The 27,518-nt window shown below is 40.2% G+C and overlaps 1 protein-coding gene across 1 annotated transcript in view; it reads right to left on the bottom strand.

Annotated features, from left to right (window-relative positions):
• Positions 1–26,202, bottom strand: part of PCDH15 (protocadherin related 15) — a 672,916-nt gene extending 646,714 nt beyond the window's left edge. The window contains exon 1 of the mRNA XM_077821312.1: positions 26,112–26,202. Within this exon, the coding sequence (XP_077677438.1) occupies positions 26,112–26,202 (91 nt within the window). The remainder of the gene's footprint in view (positions 1–26,111) is intronic.
• Between the last annotated feature and the right edge of the window lie 1,316 nt (positions 26,203–27,518).

Raw genomic sequence — 27,518 nt, 5'->3', positions numbered from 1 at the left:
TAAAATCAGGATGGTAGATATCTTACAGGGTAATTAGATTCAAAAACATAGAGAACCCCTCTAGGCAAAACCTTAAGTTACAAAAAAGATACACAGACAGAAATAGTTATTCTATTCAGCACAATTCTTTTCTCAGCCATTTAAAGAAATCATAATCTAACACATACGTAGCTAGATTACTTACTAAAAGTTCTAAGACTCCATTCCTGGTCTATCCCTGGCCAAGACCCAGCATACAGACAGACACAGACCCTTTGTTTCTCTCCCTCCTCCCAGCTTTTGAAAGTATCTTGTCTCCTCATTGGTCATTTTGGTCAGGTGCCAGCGAGGTTACCTTTAGCTTCTTAACCCTTTACAGGTGAGAGGATTTTTCCTCTGGCCAGGAGGGATTTTAAAGGGGTTTACCCTTCCCTTTATATTTATGACAAGCTCCTATGTGCAGGAGTAGCCATGGGGGCTCCGCATGCTGTCCCTCCCCGAGTGGTGGCTCCGCAGCTCCCATTGGCCAGGAAACACAGCCATTGGGAGCTGCAGGGGCAGCACCTGCAGGTGGGCAGCGTCTGCGGGCAGTGTGTGTGTGTGCAGAGCCTCCTTGCCCCTCTGCCTAGGACTGGACATGCCAGACACTTCCAGGAGCTGCCTGAGGTAAGCACCACCCGCCTGGAGCCTGCACTCTGAACCCCTCCCCCCGCCGCACCCCAAAATCCTGCCCCAAGTCAGAATCTCTTCCTGCATCATAACTCCCTCCCAGAGCCTCACCCCTCACCCCCTCCCACACCCCTGCCACACCCTGAACGCCTCATCCCTGGCCCCACCCCTGCCCCAGCCCAGAGCCCCTCCCAAATCCTGAACCCCTAATTTATAGCCCCACGCCCGAGCCCACACCTTCAGCCAGAGCCCATACCCCCTCCTGCACACCAATCATCTGCTCCAGCCAGGTGAAAGTGAGGGAGAGTGGGGGTGAGCAAGCAACGGAGGGAGGGATGGAGTGAGCGGGCATGGGTCCTTGGAGAAGGGGCCAGGCAAAGGTGTTTGGTTTTGTGCAATTAGAAAGTTGGCAACCCTACTGCTCAGTACACAGTGAAGGCAGGACATATCTTGGTCAGAAGAGAGTGAGATGCAGGTCTCCACCCAAGAGCTGGGGAGCAGAAAACCTGAGTGGCCACCATTGCTGGACCACTGAGGGGAAATAAAGGTACAGTTGGCCTGAACTATGACAATAGTTACTGTGGTCAATCCGGGTGTTGGTCTTCTATAATAGGAACTCAAAGCCTTCAGCCTCACTGGATTTTCAGAAATGCCACATCACACATCATACCTGACCATCAGAGTGCAAAACCAAGCCATCTTTGCGGCTAAATTGCTTAGGCTTCATGAGGAACTGTCAGCTTATGTCAACAGTTTCATAAAACACTGACAAACCAAAATGAATCACATTTATGTCTCACTGATGTTAGTAAAAAGGAAGCTCAGACTAACATGTCATATTGCCTAGTCCTGGTAAATCCCAAACAACCTGAGGCAAATGTAGAGGCAGTAATCTTAATGGTGGCAACAGACCTGCTATTTTCAGCTACTTTAGCTATATACTATACAAATAAAATTGTTTTAAAAAAGTGAAAATTATATGATGCTTTTCACTTATTTGCACAGCACTCATATCTCTTTTGCAATATTACTGGAGGACAGGAAGTTATTTACAAAGAAGCATGCACTTTTTAAAAAAAATCAATATTATCTACTATTACAGGAGAAAGTGTGAATATAATTATAAACTCATTACAATAAAATGTGTATATCATAAAACACCACCATGCATTCTGTATATTGCGCAGCAAACCTATTTAAGAAATATTTGATTACTTTTTTAAAGTTATATGAACTATAACTGTTCAAATATCAAGGAGAGAGAAATTAAAACTAATAATGCATTGAAAATACCACTAAAATTGCCTACAGTTGTTCTTGGTACATAAAAATATTATAAGACAGGGTGACATGGTGTATAAAGAATTTATCAGCATACATTTTGGATGGCCATAGACTCTGGTAATCTGTTCATATTTATATAGTTTTCTAATATTCTATTTAACTTGCTAGTGATCTTGACCTACAGAGAAATGAATGACTTTTAAAGGATACAAAATTTTACATAAAAAAGAGAAACAGCACTACTATAATGTTTTTCTACAAAGGCAACTACCACTTTGAAAAAGCCTCAAAAATTGGCCATCAAGCACGAATGTAATCCTAAATTCCCTTAGCACAGGGGTGACATAAGGCAATAGGAGATTTCATACATTAAATTTCTACCATCTTTTGTTCAGATGAAACTTTTCATTACTTCATGCTTGTAGCTAATCCCTATTTTGTTCCTACCTTTATTGTCTTAAAAACATTTATAAAAACTTGTGCAATTATGCATCATTCATGAGCTGAAAAGCAGGTATGGTCAATTGATTAATTTCACCATCATTAGGCAGTCAGAGAAATACATGGCAGTAACAGTACAATGTGTAATTGATAAAGCCAATGACTTTTCCAAAACACAATATAATAATCAAAACTATATCAAGCTTTACTTTAAAAATACACACTCAGCTGCTTCTAATGGGAAAGAGACTGTGGCTTTAAAAAGTAATGATTTGAGCCCTGTTTTTTTTTTTTTTTTTTTATCAGATTGCATTACAACACTGTAGTTGACCTAAGTTTAAAGGCAACAAATAAATCACATATCCATTACTGTATGTACATTGCAGACAAAGAGTAATCAATAGAAAAACTTACTGGGAGCAAAAATAAATGACAGGCTATCATAAAGGTCTTAATGATTAGTGCTCTGGTAACAAGCAAATCATAGTGTAATTAAAAGAAATATATTTTGCACTTATACATCACTGAGGACGTCAACATATTTAATAAATATTAAGTTAGCTTCAGGACATTTCAGTTAAAACATATATGCAACCATTCCTGAGATGAAACACAGCAATGGTTTAACAGTATTTTGGAATAGAAACTGACATCACAGAGGAAATTTAAGAAATTTAAGAATACCAAATTTGAATTTGACCAGCAGCAATACGTCTCTTTTTGTGAAACAGCCCCGTGATCTTTGACTACATGCAGTCAGGAACTTTGCTTTACAGAATTCTCATATGCAGAGATGAGGATAGTGATAGAAAAGAAGGGATGCTGAACAATATAATATCATCAATCCCAGAACTCAAATATTAAATTCGGAATATCAAAGGCAGAAAGAAAAACTTGCAACACTTCACTAACAGTCTAGAGACAGGGGAGTCACATCATTGTCATGGCACAGTGAGTAAGCAGACTCTGGGAGCTCCCACTCACCCCTTTCTTAGTTTTCAGGAACTTTTTCAGCAGAGCCCTCCAGTAAGGCCCTATACCTTTCATTAGGCCTGGAGGAGTCCAGGAGAGCAGGGGAAAGGTGAGAATAGAGCAGAAGATGCAGAGCAGAGAAGATTAAAGCAGGCAGCCTCTCCTCCACACCACCTATTGGAGGAAGACTGTCAGCATTGCTGGAGGTGAGTGAGAGGCCCATCTGCCTCCCTCCTTCCCTGAATTCCCTGAAAAAGTGGTAGCAGGAGATAAGTTCTCTTTATTTTCTGGGAAGACAAAAAAGATAAATGAACAGGTGGCCCAAACTTCCTGCCCCCAGAGGACTGCAAGGAGTTGCTGTATCGTCTTCCCTCTCCCTCCCCACCCCAAAACTCAGTGGTACTGTAGCAGCAAGAGGTACACCTTTCTCTCAGAAATATGAAAAGTGGGGTGACTGGAATTACCATCTACCCCTTTGGATGGTCACAGAGCCGTGCCAGAATACAGTGGACAGGGCAGAGGGGTAACAGCAAGTGGCCTCACAGTTAATATGTCCATTCCAGAAACGTGGGCAGTGTTTGGCAACTCTGGATGAAAAACACACATAGGGAAAGAGGAGGGAAAGAAAATAAAATAATATGCAAACCAAGGGGCTGGAGTCAGAAGACACAGGTTTAACTGTGGTGCTGGAAACCCATTTTATCAAGTCTGAAGAAAAAATAAAAGGACAAAATGAACACAATGAATAATCAAATAAACAAACTAGTAGTAGCCATTACAGACATGGACTCTAGGATTGCCAGTACTAAGAAGGACATGCAGGGTCAAAATGCTGGCTGAAAAAGGGGAAGATTTGGAAAACAGGGGTCATAGGAAAAATATTAGGATTCTAGGGCTGCCAGAGGGGACCAACAGAAAATACCCGATAAAATACTTTGAAGCATGGATTTCAAAAGCTTTGAATCGGCCGATCAAATCAGATAAAATTAACTTTGAAAGGGTGCAGTGGAATGGGGGATGCCAGCGCATAACAGAAATTTGACTAGACCACATCCTGTCATAATTTGGCAGGGACCAGGTCTTGATTCTTGACCCAGCCAGGAAGTTGAAAGAGCTAGGAGTGGAGGGCAACTGAGTCTCTTTCTATCAAAACTATTATACAGATGCATGGAGGAAAAGGGATGAATTTACAGGCCTTCACAAACAGCTCCATAGGAAAGAGCTTTAGTTTGCATATTTTACCTCAGCATCCTGAAAGAATATCAGGTGGGTCAAACTCACACTTTTTATACACCAAGGAAAGCGTAAAGGTTCCTGAACTGAATCCTGGAACCAAGCACAGGAGACCAAGTTGAGATGGGGACTAATAATATTCAAGTTGCATACAATTTAATCAAGGGCTCTGTAAGTATCAGAAAGGGAAATCAGAATGACTTTTGAATGTAACAAAGTACAATTGTTATACTTGATAAGGAAAATAGAGCTTAAGTGGCAAAATCATCAGAACAATTTGTATATTAAGTTTATTAGGAATATTGTTAAGTAATAGTTTTAAACAAATAACGGGACAGGAGTTAATGCTAGGAAACTTTGCAGATATTAAGTATATCAGAAAATACATTATGAAGTAAAATGAAAAATAGAATGTTTGAAATATATGGTTTAAGGTTATATGTTACAGTTGGTAATGATATTGAATGTAAATGCAGGGAAGTTGATAAAATAAATGCTATATAGTAACAGATGTTTGAGGGCTGTGGGTCGCAGAAGAGGGGGAAGGTACTGTGTGCTTGTGACAATATTGAATGTATGGAAAAATGGGTTAAAAATATCAGGAACAATCTGGAAGGTACTTCATATTTTTCTCCAAAACTGCCCAAGCATATGCTAGGATAGCTCTAACTTTTGATATCAAAATTCTTGTACATTGAAATTCTTAATGCTAGAACGATATGCCTGTCTTCATAAAAATAAAGATTAATTCCTTTATTAGCAGGGAGGTGAAAGTCAACTGGAAACCCCACAGACCCATGTTCGAGACCCTCAAAGCCCAAACAGCCAGTGTCCTCTGGAATGGTTGTTGAAGCATGAAGAGCAGAGGTGAAAGTGAGCCGGTACGAGCCGGTGCGCCATACTGGGGTGGATCGGCTTCCCCAGGCGCAATTTAAAGGGCCTGCGGCTGCCAGCAGAAGCTGGAGCCCCCAGCCATTTAAATTGCTGCCAGAGCCCCGTTGCCAGAGCCCTGGGGTAGTGGTGGCGGGGCTGGGGTGGCGATTTAAAGGGCCAGGGGCTGTAGCAGCGGCCGAGCCCTGGGCCCTTTGAATTGTTCCCAGAGCCCCGCCGCCGCTTCCCCAGGGCTCCGGCAGGCTCCAGGGACGATTTAAAGGGCCTGGGGTGGTAGTGGCGGCAGGAGCCCCGTCCCTGGAGTCCTGCTGCCGGAGCCCTGGGGAAGCGGCAGCGCGGCTCCGGGGACGATTTAAAGGGCCCAGGGCTCTGGACGCCGCTACCGCCCAGGGCCCTTTAAACTGCTGCCAGAGCCCCCGGCTGCCGCTGTTACCATGGGGAGGGGGAAGGAGGCACTTGCCGGTACAGGGTGGGCTGGGGCTGGCTCTGACCTCCGCCAGCCCCGCCCCTTCTGTCCGAGGCCCCACCCCTTCCGGGGGCCCATACCGGTAAGTCCCTAGACTTACTTTCACCCCGATGAAGGGACATATGAATCTTTAGCGCATCTGGCACATATATATCTTGCGATGCCGGCTACAACAGTGCCATGCGAATGCCTGTTCTCACTTTCAGGTGACATTGTAAACAAAAAGCGGGCAAATGTAAACAGACTTGTTTCCCTGAGTGATTAGCAGAACAAAATGTAGAACTGAGTGGACTTATAGGCTCTGAAGTTTTACATTGTTTTGTTTTTGAATGCAGTTATTTTTTGTACATAATTCTACATTTGTAAGTTCAATTTTCATGATAAAGATATTGCAGTACAGTACTTGTATTAGGTGAGTTGAAAAATACTATTTTTTTTACAGTGCAAATAGGTGTAATCAAAATAAATATAAAGTGAGCATTGTACACTTTGTATTCTGTGTTGTAATTGAAATCAATATATTTTAAAATATAGAAAACATCCAAAAATATTTAAATAAATTCCATATTATTAACAGTGCGATTAATCAGAATTCAGTTTTTTAATCGCTTGACAGCCCTATTCTAATATGAAAGGTACCTACATTGGTCTTGATTCAGGAAGGTGCTTTACCCTATGCCAAACTAGAAAGCATGTAAGTAGTTCTGCTGGAGCCAATGTTAAAGTTAGATACACGGTTAAGTACCTGTTGAGCTTCTATTTGTGGAGAGAAATCCCATTTTTTCCACCTCCTTAAGTGCATCATCATTTTAAGTGCCCAGATTTAGCTGGATGCACCACATGCAATTACTTCCTGCTATTTTCATCTGATGTCTGACGTAAGTGAATCAATTTCTGTCTTATGTGACCTATTTGTAAAAGCCATTCCTCTTGTAATAGCTTTACCATTGTAGCTATACACCATGAGCATCAGGACCCCACAGTCTTGAACCTGAGTCTGCGGAGTTGCTAGTTAAGTGTCACCTCCCTGTTCCCTCTCAGCAGCTCATTACTAACCGACCAAGTGACGAAACCATGAAACCTGAAGCTACCTCCCCTCCTGGACCCTGATTGGAGGAACACTGGGACCTCTGATTGGTCAGGGCTTCCTATTTAAACACAAGAGAGGCCACACTTGGGCTGTACCTGGCTGCTACATTGGACCCTGCCTTCTTGCCTGATGCCTGAGTTCTGGTTCCCTGCCTTGCTCTTGGTTCCTGCTTTCCTGACCTGCTCCTGATTCCAGCCTTCCTACCTTGTTACTGATTCTTAACCCTGATCTCCAACTCTGATTCCAACCTTTGGCTCAACTCCTGACTCTGATTCCAGCTCTGATCCTTGGCACAGATCCCAACTCTTGATCCAACCACTAGACCTGACCACCTATATCCTGGCCCCAACTGTTTGTGAAGACCAGTACCCACAGATGTGGCCCAGGAAAGGAACAAGGATGAAGCCAATCTGTTAACCTGAGCTCTGAGAAGAATCAGATTTGCCCAAGTGGGCTGCCTGCCTCCAGATGAACAACCAAGCTCTGTGGACTCAACTTTCACAATTGACTACTGAGAACCAATTGTTCCGGAAGCAGGAGAGACAACTGCACCTTGAGAACACAACACCTCAGGCATGACCCACATTATCTGTGCCTATCAGAGTGGGTGATGAATGGAAAATGGAGTTTAGGACTCGTTATGGCCACTTCATGTATTTAGTAATGACATTTGGCCTAATGAATGTCCTGGTCACTTTCCAACATTTCCTCAATGATGTGTTATATGATTTTACACAAATAATTTTAGTCTATCTTGATGATATACTCAGAGCAGCATAATTTCCACATAAAGATGGTCCTAGAGATACTATGTCACAACATGGCCTTTTTGCTAGGTTAGAAAAATGTGCTTTTGATCTAATGACTATAGAGGTCCTGGGTTTTAGCTGTCTCCTAAAGGAATTAAAATGGATCCACTCAAGGTCCAGGCTATTTGTGACTGGGCTGCACCTTGAAATGTCCATGACCTGCAATGGTTTCTAGGCTTTTCAACTTTTAATGTTAGTTCATGTCAAATTTCTCAAAGCAGATCACACCTGTCATGGACCTACTATGCAAGAATGTTTAGTTCCATTGGTGTCCTAAAGCCCAAATAGCTTTGGGGCAATTAAAGCTAGCCTTAACCACTGCTTCCACCATAGGTGCTGGAACTGCCACACCTCCTGCCTCAAAGTGGTTTCCATTAAATACAGAGACTACAATTTGGTTCAATGGCTCTCAGCACTCACACTATGAAAATTGTTCCAGTGCCACTGGCTAGTACCCAACTCATCCATATGCGATACAAGCTTTTGTTGTAGAAGCCTGTGCTTCTGGTGTGGCGATTAAAGTGGTTTTCTTGCAAAGCAATGGGGAGGCCAACCAAATTTTACATCCCTGTGCCTATTACTCCCACAAACTCACCCCCGCATAGTAGAACTATGAACCCCCACCAAAACAGCCTTCAAGGAATGGCATCATTACCTCAAGGAAACCCAGCATCCAGTCCAGGTTTTTATTGATCGTAGAAATTTAAAATATCTGTGCAAGGTTAGAGCATTGAATCAGTGACTTCACTGGGCCTGTAAGGGGTTTCATAAGTGCCCCTTCTTGTTGGGTGTGTCTGAAGTCTTTAATAGTCCCGGCCATGGTATCAGACTGTACTCCTAGGGCTTCCTCCCTGTAGGCAATGGTTTCACGCTTTCTGGGCCCTTCTGGTCCCAGCTCTCCAGCTGGGCCCTTTAACAGTTCAGATTCCCTTCTGGGGGTTTATTGCCATCCAGTTGCAAGCCACTCCCTCCGTGGCCTATGGTGGTAACCCAGGCCCACCCACTACTACTAGTCCCAGCCCTTTAACTAAAATGTTTTAAGTTCCCTGGACCACATACCTGTAGACCCAGCCTTCACCAAATGCTTCACCTTTACCTCAAGGCTCTTCTGAGTTCAGTCCCCACAGCCAGCTAGGTGCTCTTTCTTGCTCCTCCAGTCCTGGCCAGCACTGAACTGTTCATGGTGCAACAGTTCTCTTTACCCAGCCAGGAGCACCACCTGCACTCCTCTGGCTCCAGCAAGGAATTGTCTCTGGCTCTGCATTCCCTTTATGTGTCCTTCCTGGGCCCTGGTTGGCTGCTCACTGCAGTCTCTCTGATTGGTTAGCCCTTTGCAGTCTCCCCCTGATTGGATGCTTCCTCATCAGTCTCTCTGGGCTGCTCGGAGGACTTAGCTCCAAATTCTCCTTTCCTGGGATGGGTATAGCAGTGTCCTAAGGCCTCCAACAGGGGCTTCCAGGTCTAGTCCACCCTATCACAGGGCCTTGTTCTTTTCACAGTTCAACTTCATTATCTCCTACAATCCCAGAATTAGAAATGGCAAAGATGCCATTTAATATTCTCTGGAAAGGAGAATATTACACTGATCAAAAGAGCCAAGCCAAGAACCATCTCATATACTTACACCCCATAATTTCCTGAAAGCTGCCATGTAACAGAATTTATTTTCTTTAATCTGTTCTGTCTCTGCTTCAGAATACCTTCCGATGAGTTAGCCCCACTAAACAAAGAGCAACAACACTCAGTGAAGAGGTATGTTCGTGAAGGGATGCATCTATGTCACCCTGTCCCCAAAGCATGGGGACACAACAAGAATGCCATGGCTTCCTGTTAGCAGAATATCTGGGGCACTTCAAAACCCAGTGTTTGGTATCCTGTTTCTTCTAAGGTCCCCAAATGTCTTCTACAACACAGTCATTTGTTGCTTCCCATAAAATGTGCACTTGTGCCAAGACATCACACAGTAAACCCTTTGGCCTCCCTCAACCCCTGAAAGCTTCCCATGGCCTAGATGGGGTTATCACAGATTTTGTTGTAGAACTGCCAGAGTCCAATGGGTTTATAACAATCCTGACAGTTGTGGGCCTTCTTTCAAATTTTTTGGGGCAGGAACTCCATTGTATATCTACACAAGGATTAGCACATTTTAGGCAGTACCACAATACAAATAAAATGTAATTTTGTTTACTATCCCAGTTTTACAGATGGACTAAATGAGGCACAAAAAGGTTAAGTGATTTGTAAATACCACAGAGAGACTGTTGCAGAGTTTGAAAGACAACAAGTTTTTGGATTCTTAGCCATGGTCAAGCTCACTGATATCCTTTATAGCAGGGGTTCTCAAACTGTACCTTCGGGTATGCAAAACATCTGTGAGGGGATACATGGAAGAAATTGTGTAATGGTGGATTATATTTATTAAATTATTTTATGTATTGTATTTTCATAATAGGCTATTCAGACAAAGCTTTAAAACTGTGAGCATTTGTTATATAAAATGCAGTAAATTAATTTATTTCAGGATGTACCAATGAGAACAGATAAACAGATGCGGACGTACAGAGCCCTCACCTCCAATCACTGTATAGCAGGGGTTCAGTTACTGTCCAGACTAACTGAGCTCAGAACTTTTTTTTTTTTTTTTGGTTGTATATGTCACACTATAACTATCTGTATGTAACAGTGAAGTATGGCCAGATGGCTAAAACAGGTAGCATTAAAAGAACAAAAAATGTGTCCGTGATGAGAAGTCTAGGGGTACATGGGCAACTAGTTGATCTGGAAAGGGGTATGCAACAAGAAAAGTTTGGGAACCTCCACTTTATAGTGTACTGACAAGTGGACTTAAGACTCTCTCTTCCCCCACAAATCACATTTACTCGGGCACTGTACAGGGAGGATCTGAACCATAGTGACTTGGAACAGAGTGGGAAAGCAGCTTCTCTGTAGGTATCAGTCCAGCCAGCAGTCACAGTGGCATTTAAGAGTCCTACAAAAAACCTGTACTTGAGACATAGGTTTGTGGATCTGCATAGTGGCTGATCCCATGTTCCTGCCCAGCTTGTCACGACATCTAAAGGGAGAAAACCTAGAGAATGTAATAGGAATGAAATTTGCATTTTTCCATAGTGGTTCCATGCTGCTGTTGAGATGAACACTGCCAAAAAGAGCTACTCCTCTGCATCCCACCAATGGCCTGTTCTTATAAGGCTGACTCACCAGTGCCCATAGCTATAGTGATTCTGTTGCATTTAGAAGATCCTTAATGATGGGGGAGCCAGATGCAACAAGTGGTGAGTTCTGTTGTCTACCATCCCACCTGACAGCACAAAGGCAGAAATATTGAAATAAGAGAGTCGAACTTTTCATCCGTGGTTAAGATAAAATACCTACCCATTACTGAGCACAATGGGGGGTTTATTTTGGATACACTTCATCTTTCATCCCTGGTATATCAGATATTTCTTAGATACCTTTCCAAACCTCAACTGATGGAGTAAAACAGAGATTATATAAAAGGTTAAAACTCTAGGTTTTACATACTGTGAAATCTGTATAATCTGTGGACAAGCTAGTCATGCACATAGACTTTGCAAAGAAATGCAAATAAATATGATGCAGTAAAATATTCCAACTCTGGTACTGACTGATGAGTCACTGATGCTCGGGGATATGATATTATTTGACAAGGGAAAAAAGTGATTTTACAAAAAAAGTTCATGTTTATATCACAAGTGTTGCAAAATTTGTCATATAATTTGAGTTATGATGTTTGAAAATTAGTAACTGAAAAAATCAATAAGGGCAAATTCCACATAACTCTCATTAAGAATCACTTTCACGGAAGTAAAGACTGAATTTTGCCCCAAGAAAGGAATGTTTCACTTGTCATTAGACTCATGTAAAACCACACAGTTTGTAAAGTATTATAATTATATATATAATATTTAATACAAGATGTGAGTGAGAAACTCTAAGTAGCCATCTCCCAAAAAAGAAGCCTACCTTATTATTAAGAAAACAAACTATATTTCTTGGTGAAGTACTGTCTGAGTGAAATCTTGACCTCATTGTCAAAGAGAGTTCTACTACTGATTTCGATAGGGCCAAGATTTCATCCCTAGAGTCTGTGTCCACGTTTTACTCATTATCAGAGAACAGAGACTAATTGATTAGGCCCGCAGTAGAAAATATCACCTCTTGCACTAGAACAGCAAGAAAAAAGGTCATGCTCATACTTTCACGATAGTAATGATTAAATATCTAAAATGGCCTAAATTAAATAAGAATAGAACCAAATTTCTTTGGACATTCCCCAACACTCATTGCACTTTTAACAAGCAAAACAGAACAAATCGGTTTCTGGCATTTTAAATGGCAGAGTTCACATGTCTGAAGTAAACAATATTTGAACGTTTTTTTGTACCAAACACCAAAACTATCTTTTTCAGTTAATTATTTCATTTAGATGATCATTAATAGGGATTTTGGAAATACTGGTGTAACAGGGTGGTCTTCCCCTTTAACTGACTGGGGGCTTGGGGGCAGCATAGGGAGCTGGGTGGCTAGTACTAGCCCCACAAATCTGAGCCACCATAGAATCATAGAATATCAGGGTTGGAAGGGACCTCAGGAGGTCATCTAGTCCAACCTCCTGCTCAAAGCAGGACCATTCCCCAATTTTTGCCCCAGATCCCTAAATGGCCCCCTCAAGGATTGAACTCACAAGCCTGGGTTTAGCAGGCCAATGCTCAAACCACTGACCTATCCCTCCCCCCTAAAAGACTAGTCAAGTGAGGCAGTGGGAGTGGAGAAAGAACAAAAATCTGTAACTGACTGTGATCAATTAATTATAAATTCCACTGCAATCGGACCAGCCACCTGTGTGTACTGCCCAGCTCTGCTGCTGGTCATTCCAGGGCCAGATTGGCACTGAGCCACCTGGCTGCCAAGCAGCAGATGAGCAGGAAGAGTCCCTAGAGCCCAGCAACAAGCAGAGTGGGGAGTCCAAGAATCCATGGCTTGGTGCTGCAGGCAGAGTCCATTCCAAGTGTGGCTAGTGCCCAGTGAGCCAGCCGCATCCCTGGAACAGCAGTGACAAGTCAGTCTCTCCCTAGTGCCTGCAAGCAGAGCCAGGAATGATGCCCGGGAAGGAGGGAGGGAAGGAGCGAGACCGAGAGAAGAGAGGGGGAATGGGCTGCGGAGGAAGAAGCCAGACACAACCAGCTGTGACTATGATGCCATCACACTGCACTCCCAGCCCCTACTCAAGCTCCCACTATGCTTATGAAGGCCTTACCCTCAACTGGATGGCATTTCACTATGTTTGTCTATCTTTAACATAAGAACTTTTGAACACTACATCTGATCAATTTCAAAATTTCAGGCAATGTTGTCCGCATCAATTGCCAGAACTCCACTGATTTTGGGGAAAATGGGAAAACTGAAACAGGAAAAATGGGGTGGGGGGTTACACAGAGCCCCTGCCAGAAGTTTAGCACAGTCACAGCTTGAAGCACCTCTGAAGCACCTATATCATCTCTGCACATCCTCTCAATAGAGTTTAATGTATGATGATACACTGACAGACTTATCCCTCAGAGAAATAAGAATGGTGGGGAGGGGAAGAAGAAAACAGGAGTCTGTACAAAGTCCCTGCCACATGATGGGGTGAATGGAGAAACCTGGTACGGGGGGGGGGGGGAAGGATGGAATGGGAGCATGGGGGAAGAGGAAGATGGGAGTACACACAAAGACCCTGGCATGGGGCAAAGATGGAGGACTCCCTCAAATGGGGAAGAGAAAATGAGAATGAACACAGATCCACTGCTCCAAGGAGAATAAGAGAGGGGGGAAGGAAGGGGCACAGAGAACCTCTAATGGGAGGAGACTGGGGGAATCCTCCTATGGGGAGGGAGAGGGGAATGGAGCCACACATAGAGCCCCTGGTATAGAGGGAAGACTGGGTAACCCTGGAATTCGCATCAGAGGAAGGGGGACATACAGAACCCCTGATAGGGTTAACAGGACGATCCTACGATGAGAAAAGCGGGGAAGGGAAAAATGGGGGCACAGAGCTCCTATCATGGGAGTAAAGGGGGAATGAAGGGAATGGGGGAAGTGGGACAATGGGGTGCACAGAGAACTGTGGGCATGGGGGGGAATAGGAAACTTTGGTATGGGATCAGGGGAGAATGGGGGACACACAGAAACCCTGCCAAGGAGCCTGGGAGGAGTTCCAAGAAGTCCCTAAAATAGAGACAGATGTGAGGGTGACACACAAGGAGCTTGTGGGGTAAAATAGAGGACTGCAAGGAGCCCTGGTGTGCGCAATAAGTTATGCTGATAGAAGCTACAAAGCATCCAACCCTGTAGTCTGTTTTGATAATAGACTAATTTAATTTCCTATAATTGAGACGATAAAAATGTATTTTGTCAGCTGTCTATGCAAGTCAATAGTTAATAAAAATATTTAGAATTGTTTCTTCAAAATCATATACACATGTTGAGAAATTTCCTTTGTAGCAGCAGAAGTACCTACCACACAAGTTACGAATGAAGAAGGGAGCTATTTTAAGTCTTTTTAAAAGGGCTCCTAGGGAAGAAATGAGTTGAGTCAGTGTCAGCTTTCCATTTTTAAAGTATATACTAAATTGAAAAAGTTTGTATTTTCCTTTTAATTATACTGAGTAAAAAGCAATGTAACAGGAATTCAGAAATCTTCTGTTGCCGCTGCTTTTTAGTAGTAGTTAGAATTCTACAGGTATATAGAAAACTGATTTGCTGAGTCATTAACACAGATGCAGTTTGTTTACTCCATCATATTTATAAGGGAGGAGGAAATAGCTCTGTGGGCACAGATCCTAAAAAATCACAGGGAAAATATAAAAGGCTGAGACTGACATTTTTTTGTGAAGTTGTTAGATCAGACTCCAATGCTGCAAACACTTATGCATGTGCTTAACGTTTCTACTATAAGTAGGGACTTCTTGCAATAGTAAATTTAAACATGTCCATAGATAGTCACAATACTGAGACCTTTGTGACTAAAAGCCAATGCCCAGGAAGTGGATGGAATAAACGTAATGGGTCAGTCACTGGAGTTATGCCGAGCCCAAAGTGTATGTTTAGACTAGGGTGGAAATGTCACGTTTACAAAAATACAGAAAAAAGTTGAATTTGTGTGTATTTGTGTGTGTGTGTGAGAAAACTGTTAGATTGAGAATCCTGAGGACTGAAGTTCTTTATTCATTCAACCACAGAATGTCCCCAGTAAGACCAGTGTCAGTGGAATCTTCGTTACAGTGCTCCAATAGTATATTAAGGTCAGGCTTGACAAAGCCCTGGCAGGGACGATTTAGTCGGGGATTGGTCCTGCTTTGAGCAGGGCGTTGGACTAAATGACCTCCTGAGGTCCCTTCCAACCCTGATATTCTATGATTCTACTATTTCAACTTTACTTCATCCCAGAGTTAGAGAAAAGACCCTCCCATATAAAAACCATGCTATTTCTCTATGCTGTTTCAATCTGACCTCTCAACTCAGTCTGTCAAAGGGGAACTGGTTGATATTAGTTGTAATTAAAATGGTGGCTTTGTGATGTGGAGGAGTCTGGACATTGACTTGGTATGTATGTGACCATGAAACAATCTGATGCAGCAATCTAAAAAGAACCAATCCTCCCGATGCATGGATTTTTAATATAAATTAAAATGTTTACTTTTTAATTGCTTTGGTATCATAATATAGCATATACAGAATGGAAATACAGTATTTAGTCATAAAAAGAGTTCAGTGTATGTTTCTGAAATGTAAAAAGCTGTTAAGTACAATCTAACTACATCAATTAAAGAAAGGAGATATATGTTAACATATACAGCAGATTAACATTTTATTGTGATAATAAATAAGCTTTTTTGTAAAAATGAAATTTTCTTTTCAGGTAAAAGTAAATAAATGTTAGCTATTTTAGGAATTTAGAAAGTAGGGCATTTTGACAAGGTACTTAATAAAGGTGCCTCTTTATTCTTCCCATTGGAACTATAAAAAATAACAGCCTATTCAATAGCCACAACCCCTCAAGCACTCTCATTAAAACTCACAATTGTGAGTTTGAAAATCCAAGTACAGCAAGAAGTGATGGTGTTAATTCAGTTAGTGGCAGTTTTCTTTCCAAGTCAGCATTGAACCAACGTTCTAAAGTACTGTTAGGGGAACTCTGGTCCTGGGACATATTTTTTCAGATGAGGTGTAAAGTAAGGTTCTGACCACTTGTAGTTATTGAAGTCCCCAGTGCACTTGTAAATCCTACACTGAAAGAGTCAGCAGAAGTGATACGAAGTATCAGGGGGTAGCCATGTTAGTCTGTACCCACAAAAACAGCAACGAGTCCGGTGGCACCTTAAAGACTAATCGATTTATTTGAGCATAGGTTTTCATGGGTAAAAACCCCACTTTTTCAGATGCAACAATAGAAGTGAGAATGACTGACAAAGAGAACTGGTACCATTTACTATTTAATGTTATTTTTAGCACTGAAACAAGTGTTGATAATGTGCTTTCACTAAATTCTCAACTTTAGATTGGCTTGCAGTGAGAAACCAAAATATTCTGTAGTATTATTCATGATTATTAAAACTGTACTAAAAATACCACAAACAAATCCCAAACACTATCATCAATATACAATTCTAGGAATGTCACACAGTCTCATTCTGAAGCCTAAAAATATCTCTAGAGTCATCAGGAAGTGATGGAACAGCTACCAGTATAGTTAAAAGCTTTTTTTGTTCACAATATCACCAGGTTGAATCATCTATAGGATTTGCAGTCTGTTTACTATCCAGTTTCTAAGTTCTCAGTCATTTTGATTTTATGACTTATGCCTGTAAGGTGTACAGCTACACAAAAGTGCAAGCTACACAGTAACACATGTATCTTTGCGATGCCAAGAACCCTAAAATATTTTGATATCAGAGGTAACAACCAATCACTACCTTTGCACTACAGCTAATTTGCATGCAACTCTTTAGCAGTTGTATGAGGGAGACTGCACAGATGGTAGATTACTTGGACCCACTGCCACACATGTGCCCAACTGCCACCTGCACAAATCAACACAAAATTTCCCAGCACAACCCCCTAGACTCAATCAACACACACCTACATAAATGCAAACACACAACTCCTCACCACAACTCCCACCCCCATTTGCCACCCACACAACTCCCCCTGAACAACATAAACCATGCACGATACCATTCCCAGCACATCTAATAACTCCAAACACACATAGCTTCTCACCGCAGCACACATCCCGCATTTGCCACCCACACAATTTAACACAAATCTCCCAGCACAACCTCCCATACAGATAAATCAACACAGCCAGTATACACAATTACCCCAAACACACCCCCACTTATCACCACACAAATTCATACAAGTCTTTTACCATTAAGGAACCCACAAAATACAGATGTGCATGTGGTAAATATTATGTCGCATTACTCCAAAAAGTTATAGTTACATGTCTAAATAAATTAGTAGCCCGTAGCAAGCTTAGTATTACAGTTAGTGAAAATAACCAATCTTATTTATTATGCTAAGAATAAATAACACCTAACGTGGAACTGGAAGCATTAAAATAGTTTTATACATAGAAACTGCTCATCTAACCCTGTCTATGTAAATCTTTCTTGAGCATCTTAATTATTTATAAATATACATTTATATTGTGTTGTGACCTGTCCGTGTCTGATGTCACCTCTCAACACCAGCTCTTGCTGCTGGGTTACTGGGATGGCCTTGGGAGGCTCTCACTTTTTCTGAGGACTGTCTCCCCTCCAGAACCCAACAGGAACTACCTATGTGGGGATCTTCCGTGACTAGGGACACCAAGTTGAGCTCTTTTTCCCCCTCTCAGAGATCTACTAACCCTTCTTAAGTTAGTCCTCCTCTCCAAGCAAGCCTGGCCAGACCTTCTGTCTGACCTTCAGACTCCCTTTTCCTTGTGACTGCCCTGTCATAGTTTTCAGATTTCTCTCTCTCGACATCCACTCTTCAATTTTCACCTTGACCCAAAAAACCCAGAGGCTTCATCTGCTTTAATGATATCACCACCTCCAACAGTTTCTTCACAACCACCCACACAACAACCAACCAGTATATACAATAACCCCAAACATCAATCAGAAGCCTAGAATGTCTGTTGAGTCAGTGGAAAGTGAGAGGAATGGCTACAAATATCGTTGAGAGCTTTTTTTGTTTAGAATATCATTATGTTCAATCATCACTGTGATTTGTGGTCTGTTACCTTTTTTTCTTTTTTAAGTTCTGAAGCATTTTTGGCTTTTTTTTTTTTTTAAACACATAACCTTATCAATTACACCTGTGCAGCAGCACGGGCGTTCAGCTACTAGTTTCATTCACAAAGAACTCTGGTGTCATTTTGGAGACTCATTAGTTTCCATGATGAGATAATACCAATGTATTTACTTATTTTAAATCTAGAAAGATTTGCATTGTAATGGAATATTAACCAAAACTGACCACTTCTTTGAATAAATACTTCTAAATCAAATTTTAAACTCCAATAAATGGAAAATCTCATACTTTGGCGATTGGATCTATAGATACTGGCTTTTAGGCATATTCATGATTTTCCTTAATTCTCTTTTCCCTGAAATGTTATTGGTTTTAGTCTTTGCTTCCTAAAGGTGTTATAGAGTGACTAATCTAAAAGTAAACTGAACAACAGATTATTAGAAACAAAATGAACAAAAGCCTCCCAACAGCTATTTTGTTTATTACTTTTTTTAAGGGTAGATTTCTTCCCCTTTACACATGGTGAATAGCATTCTCGTTGAACTTCTATTCCACATTTCTGTGTGCTGCAAAATCTGGCCCATTCTTATTTTATTTTCCTAGTTATCATAAAAAAACATTTACATATTAGTTGACCTAGAAACCATGACTCAGGACTTGTCTACTGCTGCAGCGCTTCAATGAAGATGCTACCTATGGTAATGGGAAGCATAGGTAATCCATTTCCCCAAGAGGCAGTAACTAGGTCAATGCAGAATTCTCCCATCAACCTAGGTTGGCTTAACTGCATCTCTCAGAGGTGTGGATTTTTCACACTCCTGAGCGACATAGTTATACCTACCTAAATGCCTAGTGTAGGCCAAGCCTAAACAGGGATACTACTATGCAGCCTTAGAAGAGAGGACTCTGTTACTTCTAAACATAAGACTTAAAAAGATACAACAGAGCAACAATAAAATTTTCCACACTGAAGCTAGTGACACTGCCGTATGGATACACAGAGAGATTACTATTGTACATACATGAAGTACTCTGTTGGTTATAAATATTGAATTCAAAGACAACAGGTGTGATTTGTTCAACAAAACTGCAATATCACTATAGGAAAAGTTCATTTGATTACATGTTCATGTTAATTCCCTCCTCATAGGGAGCCACCCTCTTGCCTCTGAGCAGCAGTTGTCAGACTTTCAGCAGGAGGTATGGATTTACATAGACCCCTTGGGTGGAGAGGTCCAGCACTAGATTTTAGAATATGTGGTGCCTCCACCTAGGTAAATAGCCTTGATACCCCACATGCTGGCTTTAGAGGTCTCATCTCCAGTAGATTTTACAAGAACCTCAGAATATCACCCTAACAGCAGCAGTGCTTACAATTTAAACTCAACAAACAAAACACACTGTACAAGAGCAAACTTAACAGTAAAAAACACATATGGATGTGGCTTATTTTAAGGATCCCTCCTGATTCCAGACTAGCGCAACTCACAAAGAAACCCGGGGGCGGGACGACACACACAACAAAATTTCTCATCCAAACACTACATGTTTTCTAAACAGCCTGAAGGCAAGCACCTGTTTATGTTTCCTCTCTCACTGTGTATGTACAGTGTATCATTCCACCAGCAATGATGATAAACTTGCTCGGAGTATTCAATTTGGAATTTTCTTGAATTAATTTGCTATCATTAATTGAGCAATTTAGATTAACTTTTAGAAAAATTAATTCTTTTTGAAGTGACCTTTTAAAATGATTTTAGAGCCTATATTTATCTACATTTTGCTGAGTGAGCCTATATTTTCTGCTGAACGCAGTATTGTTTAAGATAGCAAACTAATGGAAGGGGATCCAACGCATTGGGCAGTAAATGAGAGAGCCTTGGGGTGTTTTTTATGGAACAGTATACATTTATGATAGAATCTACTGATCGACAGATTATAATAATGTTTTTTATGGTCATGTTTTTCCTCAGAAAAATTCCACTTTGTTCCTTTATAAGCTGCATCCATATATTCCTTGTCTTGGGATAAGGATACAGAGGACTGAGTTACAGTTATTGAGAAACAACTCCTGAAAAAAATGGGCTAGCACAGATCATTCATTTATTTCAGATTCATTTTTTGCTAAAGAGCTCTTAATACAGATTTTTTTAAAAGAAACAAATAAAATTCATAACACCAGTGAACTTTATCGCTAATGTTTTAACATGTTTCAAACCAATCCTGGAAAAATTTGCATGACAACTAACATTTTTTGTGGGCAACTGTGCAAGAGACGTTTATTTTCACCTCACAAGCTCAGCCTTCATCTCTGCAGTGCTTGTGAGCAGATCAGCAGCTTCTCAGGAAGAGAGTAGGGAAGGAGTAAGCCATTGCCTCTCCTCCAAACCCTGCATGTCCTTTGATCACTGGTTGCAAGTATAATACATCATTTGACTAGTGACCTGCTGGATTATTAAGCAATGGTCACTATAGAGATTTTCATGGCAAGGTTTTCTTCCATTATATGTAGCAATAATTGTATAGTGAGATATGGCTCAATCATGATATCCAATTCATTGCAGTTTCTTGGGAGTGTATTGAAATTCACTACTTGAATAAGTCACTTAACTTCCTCATATAAAGTCCATCTATGAAAATGATCTTCTAATATGTTCAAATGTCATGTCTTGTTTCATTTGCTCAGCCAAGAGAACATGTTCATCCAGTAACTGCATTTTGAATAAATTAGGGCTGTTTATTGGCCATTATAAAATCTAAAAATATATTCCCCCAAATATAACATATTTCTCTTCATGTACATAACTTTGGACATTTCCTCCCCGCTATTCTACTTATATTCATGACAATACTAGAAGTCTGATCCAAAGAGCAAGGAAGTGATTTGTCAGTCAGTTATTGCATCGACTTCAAGGGGCCCTGACTATATATAATGAATGGGATACTTGTAAAGCCACTATCTACTAAATCACATATTTTAGCACCACTGTCTGTGGCAATCATTGCCCTCTTTTGGCTTGAGGATGTGGATTGACTTAATTACAGTAGTATAGTTGTCAAGGTTCCTCCCCCACTCTGAACTCTACGGTACAGATGTGGGGACCTGCATGAAAAACCTCCTAAGCTTATCTTTACCAGCTTAGGTCAAAACTTCCCCAAGGTACAAAATATTCCACCCGTCGTCCTTGGATTGGCCGCTACCACCACCAAACTAATACTGGTTACTGGGGAAGAGCTGTTTGGACGCGTCCTTCCCCCTAAAATACTTCCCAAAACCTTGCACCCCACTTCCTGGACAAGGTTTGGTAAAAAGCCTCACCAATTTGCCTAGGTGACTACAGACCCAGACCCTTGGATCTTAAGAACAATGAACAATCCTCCCAACACTTGCACCCCCCCTTTCCTGGGAAATGTTGGATAAAAAGCCTCACCAATTTGCATAGGTGACCACAGACCCAAACCCTTGGATCTCAGAACAATGAAAAAGCATTCAGTTTTTTACAAGAAGACTTTTAATAAAAATAGAAGTAAATAGAAATAAAGAAATCCCCCCTGTAAAATCAGGATGGTAGATATCTTACAGGGTAATTAGATTCAAAAACATAGAGAACCCCTCTAGGCAAAACCTTAAGTTACAAAAAAGATACACAGACAGAAATAGTTATTCTATTCAGCACAATTCTTTTCTCAGCCATTTAAAGAAATCATAATCTAACACATACCTAGCTAGATTACTTACTAAAAGTTCTAAGACTCCATTCCTGGTCTATCCCCGACAAAGACAGACTATAGACAGACCCACAGACCCTTTGTTTCTCTCCCTCCTCCCAGCTTTTGAAAGTATCTTGTCTCCTCATTGGTCATTTTGGTCAGGTGCCAGCGAGGTTACCTTTAGCTTCTTAACCCTTTACAGGTGAGAGGAGCTTTCCCCTGGCCAGGAGGGATTTCAAAGGGGTTTACCCTTCCCTTTATATTTATGACAATAGTATATATGGGATTATTTCTAACTCCTTCACTGAAGGATTCTGCTGCAGATTCAATGCAGCATTGTGGCAACAACCATAAATGCTGATGTCCCACTAAAAGCAATGTAGTCCCCTACATATGGCACAAAATTCTCTCTATACAACACAAAAAAGGTATAACCTTTTCAAACTTCACAAGTTAACTAGGCAGTAGTTTTGGCAATTCTGAAGGTAGACTCCTCCATTTGAGTCTGTAATGAAAAGTGTGTGAGCTTAGTGCTATCAGACACTGTGCTGTTAAAGGTACTGTCTTTTGGCTGAGAAGATAAAAATCAATGTTCCCACCATCTGTACTGAGTCAGGATCCCATGGCACTTTACACAAAAGTAGGGATGTTACCACTGTTGTCACCAAATGACAACAAAGGCAATTCCAATACATGACAATCTATGTTCTCCAACAGTTTCAACTAGATACCACATTCTTCACTTCCAGTCCTAAACTATTGTGCACTGTTAAATAATTACTATATTCCATCTCAGACAAGTCTGCATTTTTGTAAATGAAATTAATCTGTTAAGCTCTTTAGAGTTCTTCATTAGCTTATGGATGAAATGTGGTATATTCTACACTACATTTCTATTAGACCACATTTCCACTCGAGTTAGATTTTCCTCATCTACATGGTAAATTAGATAGTAACAAAAAAACTAATGCTCTTTACCATCCAGAATTATAAAATGTAAAATCTTTGCCCTCTAAAAGTACTCTTACTGGTACTGTTGCTATTTGTAGCAGGTTTTGAATTTGGAGGAGAAAAGACATGACTGATGATTTTGAATTAAAGATCTGTCAGTGACAAATATGCCTTACATGTACTACTACTAATTCAAATGTCAGTGGTACACTGTGCTGTTCCTTCTTCAATACAATTTACTGGAGATTCAGTTTCCTCCTGTATTATTTTTAAAAAATAATTGTTATTGGGCTTGTGAGTAAAAGTATTGAAATAGGGTATTGTTTTGGTTTTAAGTATTATAGGTAAGGGAAATGGCTTGAGGAAAAGCCAAATTCCATTACCTCCATGAAAGGGGAGAATCAGGTTAACAGCCAAATCAGATTGTGTACATTTAACATATGTCAGAGGTAGGAGAGCTAGCTTCATTCTAAAAACAAACCAACCAAATACAACACCCCTCTCCCAGAAAAATCCCCACCAACCCAAAGCCACACAATAATATTTTAAGGGGCCCATGTTGTTGTGATGTAATTTCTTCTGGCTATCCTACTTTGCTTTTCCAGTGTGTGACTTTTGGCTCGTGGAGTGGAAAAGTGGGTGCCTGGTGGCAGATGCGGGTGGATGCTGATAGCTTCCTCCAAATCCCTCCAGACTTCACTCTGGAATGTTCCAGGGCCCCCAGATACCTCATATTTGCCCATTTTTAAACTGTTTAGGTTATCCATGATAAACGAAATAGGACTCACTTATCCTTCACAAAATTATTTTGTCTATCTATAAACCTTTTCAGTTATCTCTGAAACACTAAAACAGGAATCATTACTAGGAACCTGTCCAAGAGAAGACCTACTCTTGGAAGGTGTAATCTCTTCAAAGAGAAGATTCAGCATGGCATCCTTTCTTCCTTCCTTTCACAATCTTCTCTCATCCCATTCTTGCCTCCTTCCTCACTTTCAAAAACAACCAGGTTCCTCATCTGTTTTCCTCTTAACTCTTCCACTTGGCCAAGCAATGCCTTCTCCTTCTTCCTCATGACCTACCTTGTCCTTACACTCTCACCACCTTCTTCAACCCTTAGCTTCTCACCCTTTGTAGTTCCTTTCCTTCAGAGTATGAATATGCTATGATTTCTCTATCCTTATATCCCTCCAACATTTACCCTGATTCTTACTCCAACTGCTATCCCATCTCCCTTCACCTCTAAACTCAGTGAAAGTGTCACACACAACTGTTTTATTAAGGCTCTCTCCTCCAACTCTGTCTTTGTACCCTCCAATTTGGTCTCCATGCCACTGAAACTTTTGTCTCCATGGTCTTTAATGACACTTTTATGGTCAAATTTCAGAGCCTCTACCCGGATAACATCTTTGAGTATCATCTATCTAGATCTACATGTCTAGGCAGTGTCCATGTGTTCCCCCTTCTTCCTTCCTCCATCACTTCCTTCAGACATCTGGCCTTTCCTCTCTGTTCCACTACTAAAGGCCTTGTCTAGGCCCTTATTATTTCTCATCGTAACAATTGCAGCCTTTTCCTCTCCGGCCTTTCTGATATCCAATCGGATTCCCAGGTCCAATCAAAAGCTACTACTAAAATAATCCTTCTGACCATATGCATGGACCACTCTCCTTAAACTAGTCTGGAAAAACAATACCGTCTTTCAAACCTCTCTTTAAGATTCACTTCTACAATAATGACTACCAGAAAAAGCCAACTGATAATGGATCGTCAGATGGCCTTTAGGAGTGTCCAATATTGTATTTTTTAACTCTAGTTGTGTATAAACCTGGCCTATGCAAATGCATATTTTTATTACTATTTCCATCATCCTCCCTCCCAAGTTTCTTCAGATTGTACAACCCACTGATTATATCTTATATTAAATATATTCCAAGATCTTTAAGGCAGGGAATGTCTTTTACTGTGTGTTTGTACAATACCTCAATCATGATTGAAGACTTTAGGCTACCATAATAAAATAATCCTCATCAAAAATAGGTTAAAAGTATCTAAGTCAGCTAAGCCAAGAAAAGCACAAGAGCAATTCATATTCTTCACGGCCTCTGAGAGCAACTAGATAACAACATGTATTGATGGTGAAAATCATAGTGATGTTACACAAGGAAGTAATGAGGGGGGGAAAATAATTTGCTTACATACCATGGATAACATACGAAACTAAAAAGAAAACATTCAGAGCGGAAATTACTGTTAGAATAGGAAATGTTGAAATAAAAAAAAAATAGTCGTTTTGGAAAGCATCCTATTTCAACATACAATGAAAGACAAACAAAACACGTGCACTGGAGAGATGTCCATAATAAAACAAATAGTGCTCTAATTCATAAAGATGTACAACTTTTTACCAACATACAGTTTTCTAAATTTAAAAAAGGAAACCTAACTACAAAAATCATAACTAACATGAATATTACATAAGCATCCTATACCAAAACTAATAATTTCATTAAAGAAAAACATACTGCATCTTCATATGTGCCTCTTAATAGTTGTTCATTTTACTTTCACTTGACCAATCCCACACAAACAGACCCTTCTCTCTTCTTTATATTTATTATGTTTAAAATGTTGGTTTAAGAAACAAATGGTATATACATTTGCAATTTGATTACAAATACTGAGTCAAATGCATCCCTCGCATATCTCCATTAAATTAAATGAAGCTACACCAGGGATGAATATGGTCTATTGTCACATCATTTTACAATTCCTGCACTACTCTTTCTCTTGAGTTCCTCATTTTGGATCTTTTCCCTGCACTGAAGTTTTGGCTGGTTGAGGTGTATGTAAATATAGCTGCTGAGTAAATTTCTTCTTCTCTTTAAAAGTTACCATTTGGGTGCTATAAATGGTATATTTCCAAATAAAATGTGCTGAGGAGCATACTTGCAAGCATATAATAATTAAAATGTGTTCAGATCTCAATGCTAGAAATAAGTGTATATTTAAATTATGTTTTTAATTTTACTTGTGTGTTTCTTGACTTTGGTTATAATCCACAGGCTTTTGAATACATTCTCTTTAATGGATTCCGAGTGGTTGCAATTGTGACAGCTAAGCATACAGGGCTATATAGAGTTATCCTTTCATTTGTAACTTCTTGTCTTAAAGCAGCATATGTTAATAGCTCATTCCATTAAATACCAAATCATCTGGGTAAACATTTTTTCCATATACTATAGTATCTTTATGGAACATGTAAAATAATAATAATAAAAAAAACTACCATCATCATTCTGGGCCAAACAATTGGTGAAGACAGTAGCAATCGCAATTCCTACAGCCATCCATTCCCACAGACAGAACTGCTGTAACATTTTTTATTGAACTTCACTCAAGGCAGATCTGAAATAAAAAGAAAGATTTGACATATTCATCAATCAGTTAAGGTAAATGCATCTGTCAATGCACAGAGGTTATAATGACTTCATGGTTAATCCCTTGTAGTATGGGTCCCTAAGCAATATTACTAAATGATCTGTATCTATCAGCAAGCATGTCCAATCTCCATAACAGGACAGTTTTGTTTTGCTTTATGTTATTGCTCTTTCTACATCAATCACGGTGTTAGAGCACTGTGTAATGTTTTGTGTTAGTCAAACATATATTAAATGTTAGAGAAATTAATATATATATCATGATAAAAAATATAACAATGTTTGCTTTCTGTACATTTTTGCTGAGATAGCACTTTATATTTTGCTGCAAGAGTTTGCAAATCAGAAAACTGGTTTGTGTTATTTGTAAAATATTTGGCCTAAGCAAACAACAAGGTAAAGCAAAAAAGTCAAGAGGAATCGATTAGCTTTTCAGAAAATCAGTTGTACGCCCCTCCTCCCCTCAACGAGACAAGCTAACAAGTAAAAACCTAACACCACAAAAAACCAACCAGTGAAATGAACAACAACTACTGTAAAATAAAACCACCTGGATGAAGCCAGTGGGAGTGGGACCAAAAAAAATAGATGTGTTGGAAAACAAACAAATAGAAGTCAGTATCAGCAGAATATTCAAAAATGTATTAATTGAGGTTAATTATTGTAATGTATGCATGAGAATGTTTTAATTACGGGGTTAGAATGTAATGTATATAAATAAAGACAAATGAAGTAGCTCTATAAACTGAGTCTGCACAAAGTTACAAAAAGAAAATTAAAAATTTAACAATAAGGGACTGGAGAAAATATAGGGGAAGACTAGTCAAGCATAGCAAAAAGAAAAGGAGTACTTGTGGCACCTTAGAGACTAACCAATTTATTTGAGCATAAGCTTTTGTGAGCTACAGCTCACTTCATCAGATACATAGCAGAAACCAGAGATTTGAAAAGAGTCACCCTGTCCCCAAGGAAAGTAACTTGATCATTTACTTTTCTTGACATCTGTTTTTACATGTATATGTAATTCATATGTAATAATGACCCTGTCTTAAAATGTATAAAACAAAAGCTAAAAAAAAAAACCCAAAACCCAAACCTGTTTAAGTCTAGACTGGAGTGGATCTTGTTTCTCACCCAACAAAGGTATCAAGCAAAGAAATATATGTTATTCTCCTTCCTTCAGCTTCACCATTAAAAGTGCACTGCTTTTCTGAAAAGTGATTATATAAAACAGATGTGCCAGTCCTTAAAGCTGA

The sequence above is a fragment of the Eretmochelys imbricata genome, chromosome 7 (assembly GCF_965152235.1).
Source record: "Eretmochelys imbricata isolate rEreImb1 chromosome 7, rEreImb1.hap1, whole genome shotgun sequence".
Lineage (NCBI taxonomy): Eukaryota > Metazoa > Chordata > Testudines > Cheloniidae > Eretmochelys > Eretmochelys imbricata.
Note: the sequence above shows the minus strand (reverse complement) of the source record. Positions and strands in the feature narration are given on the sequence as shown.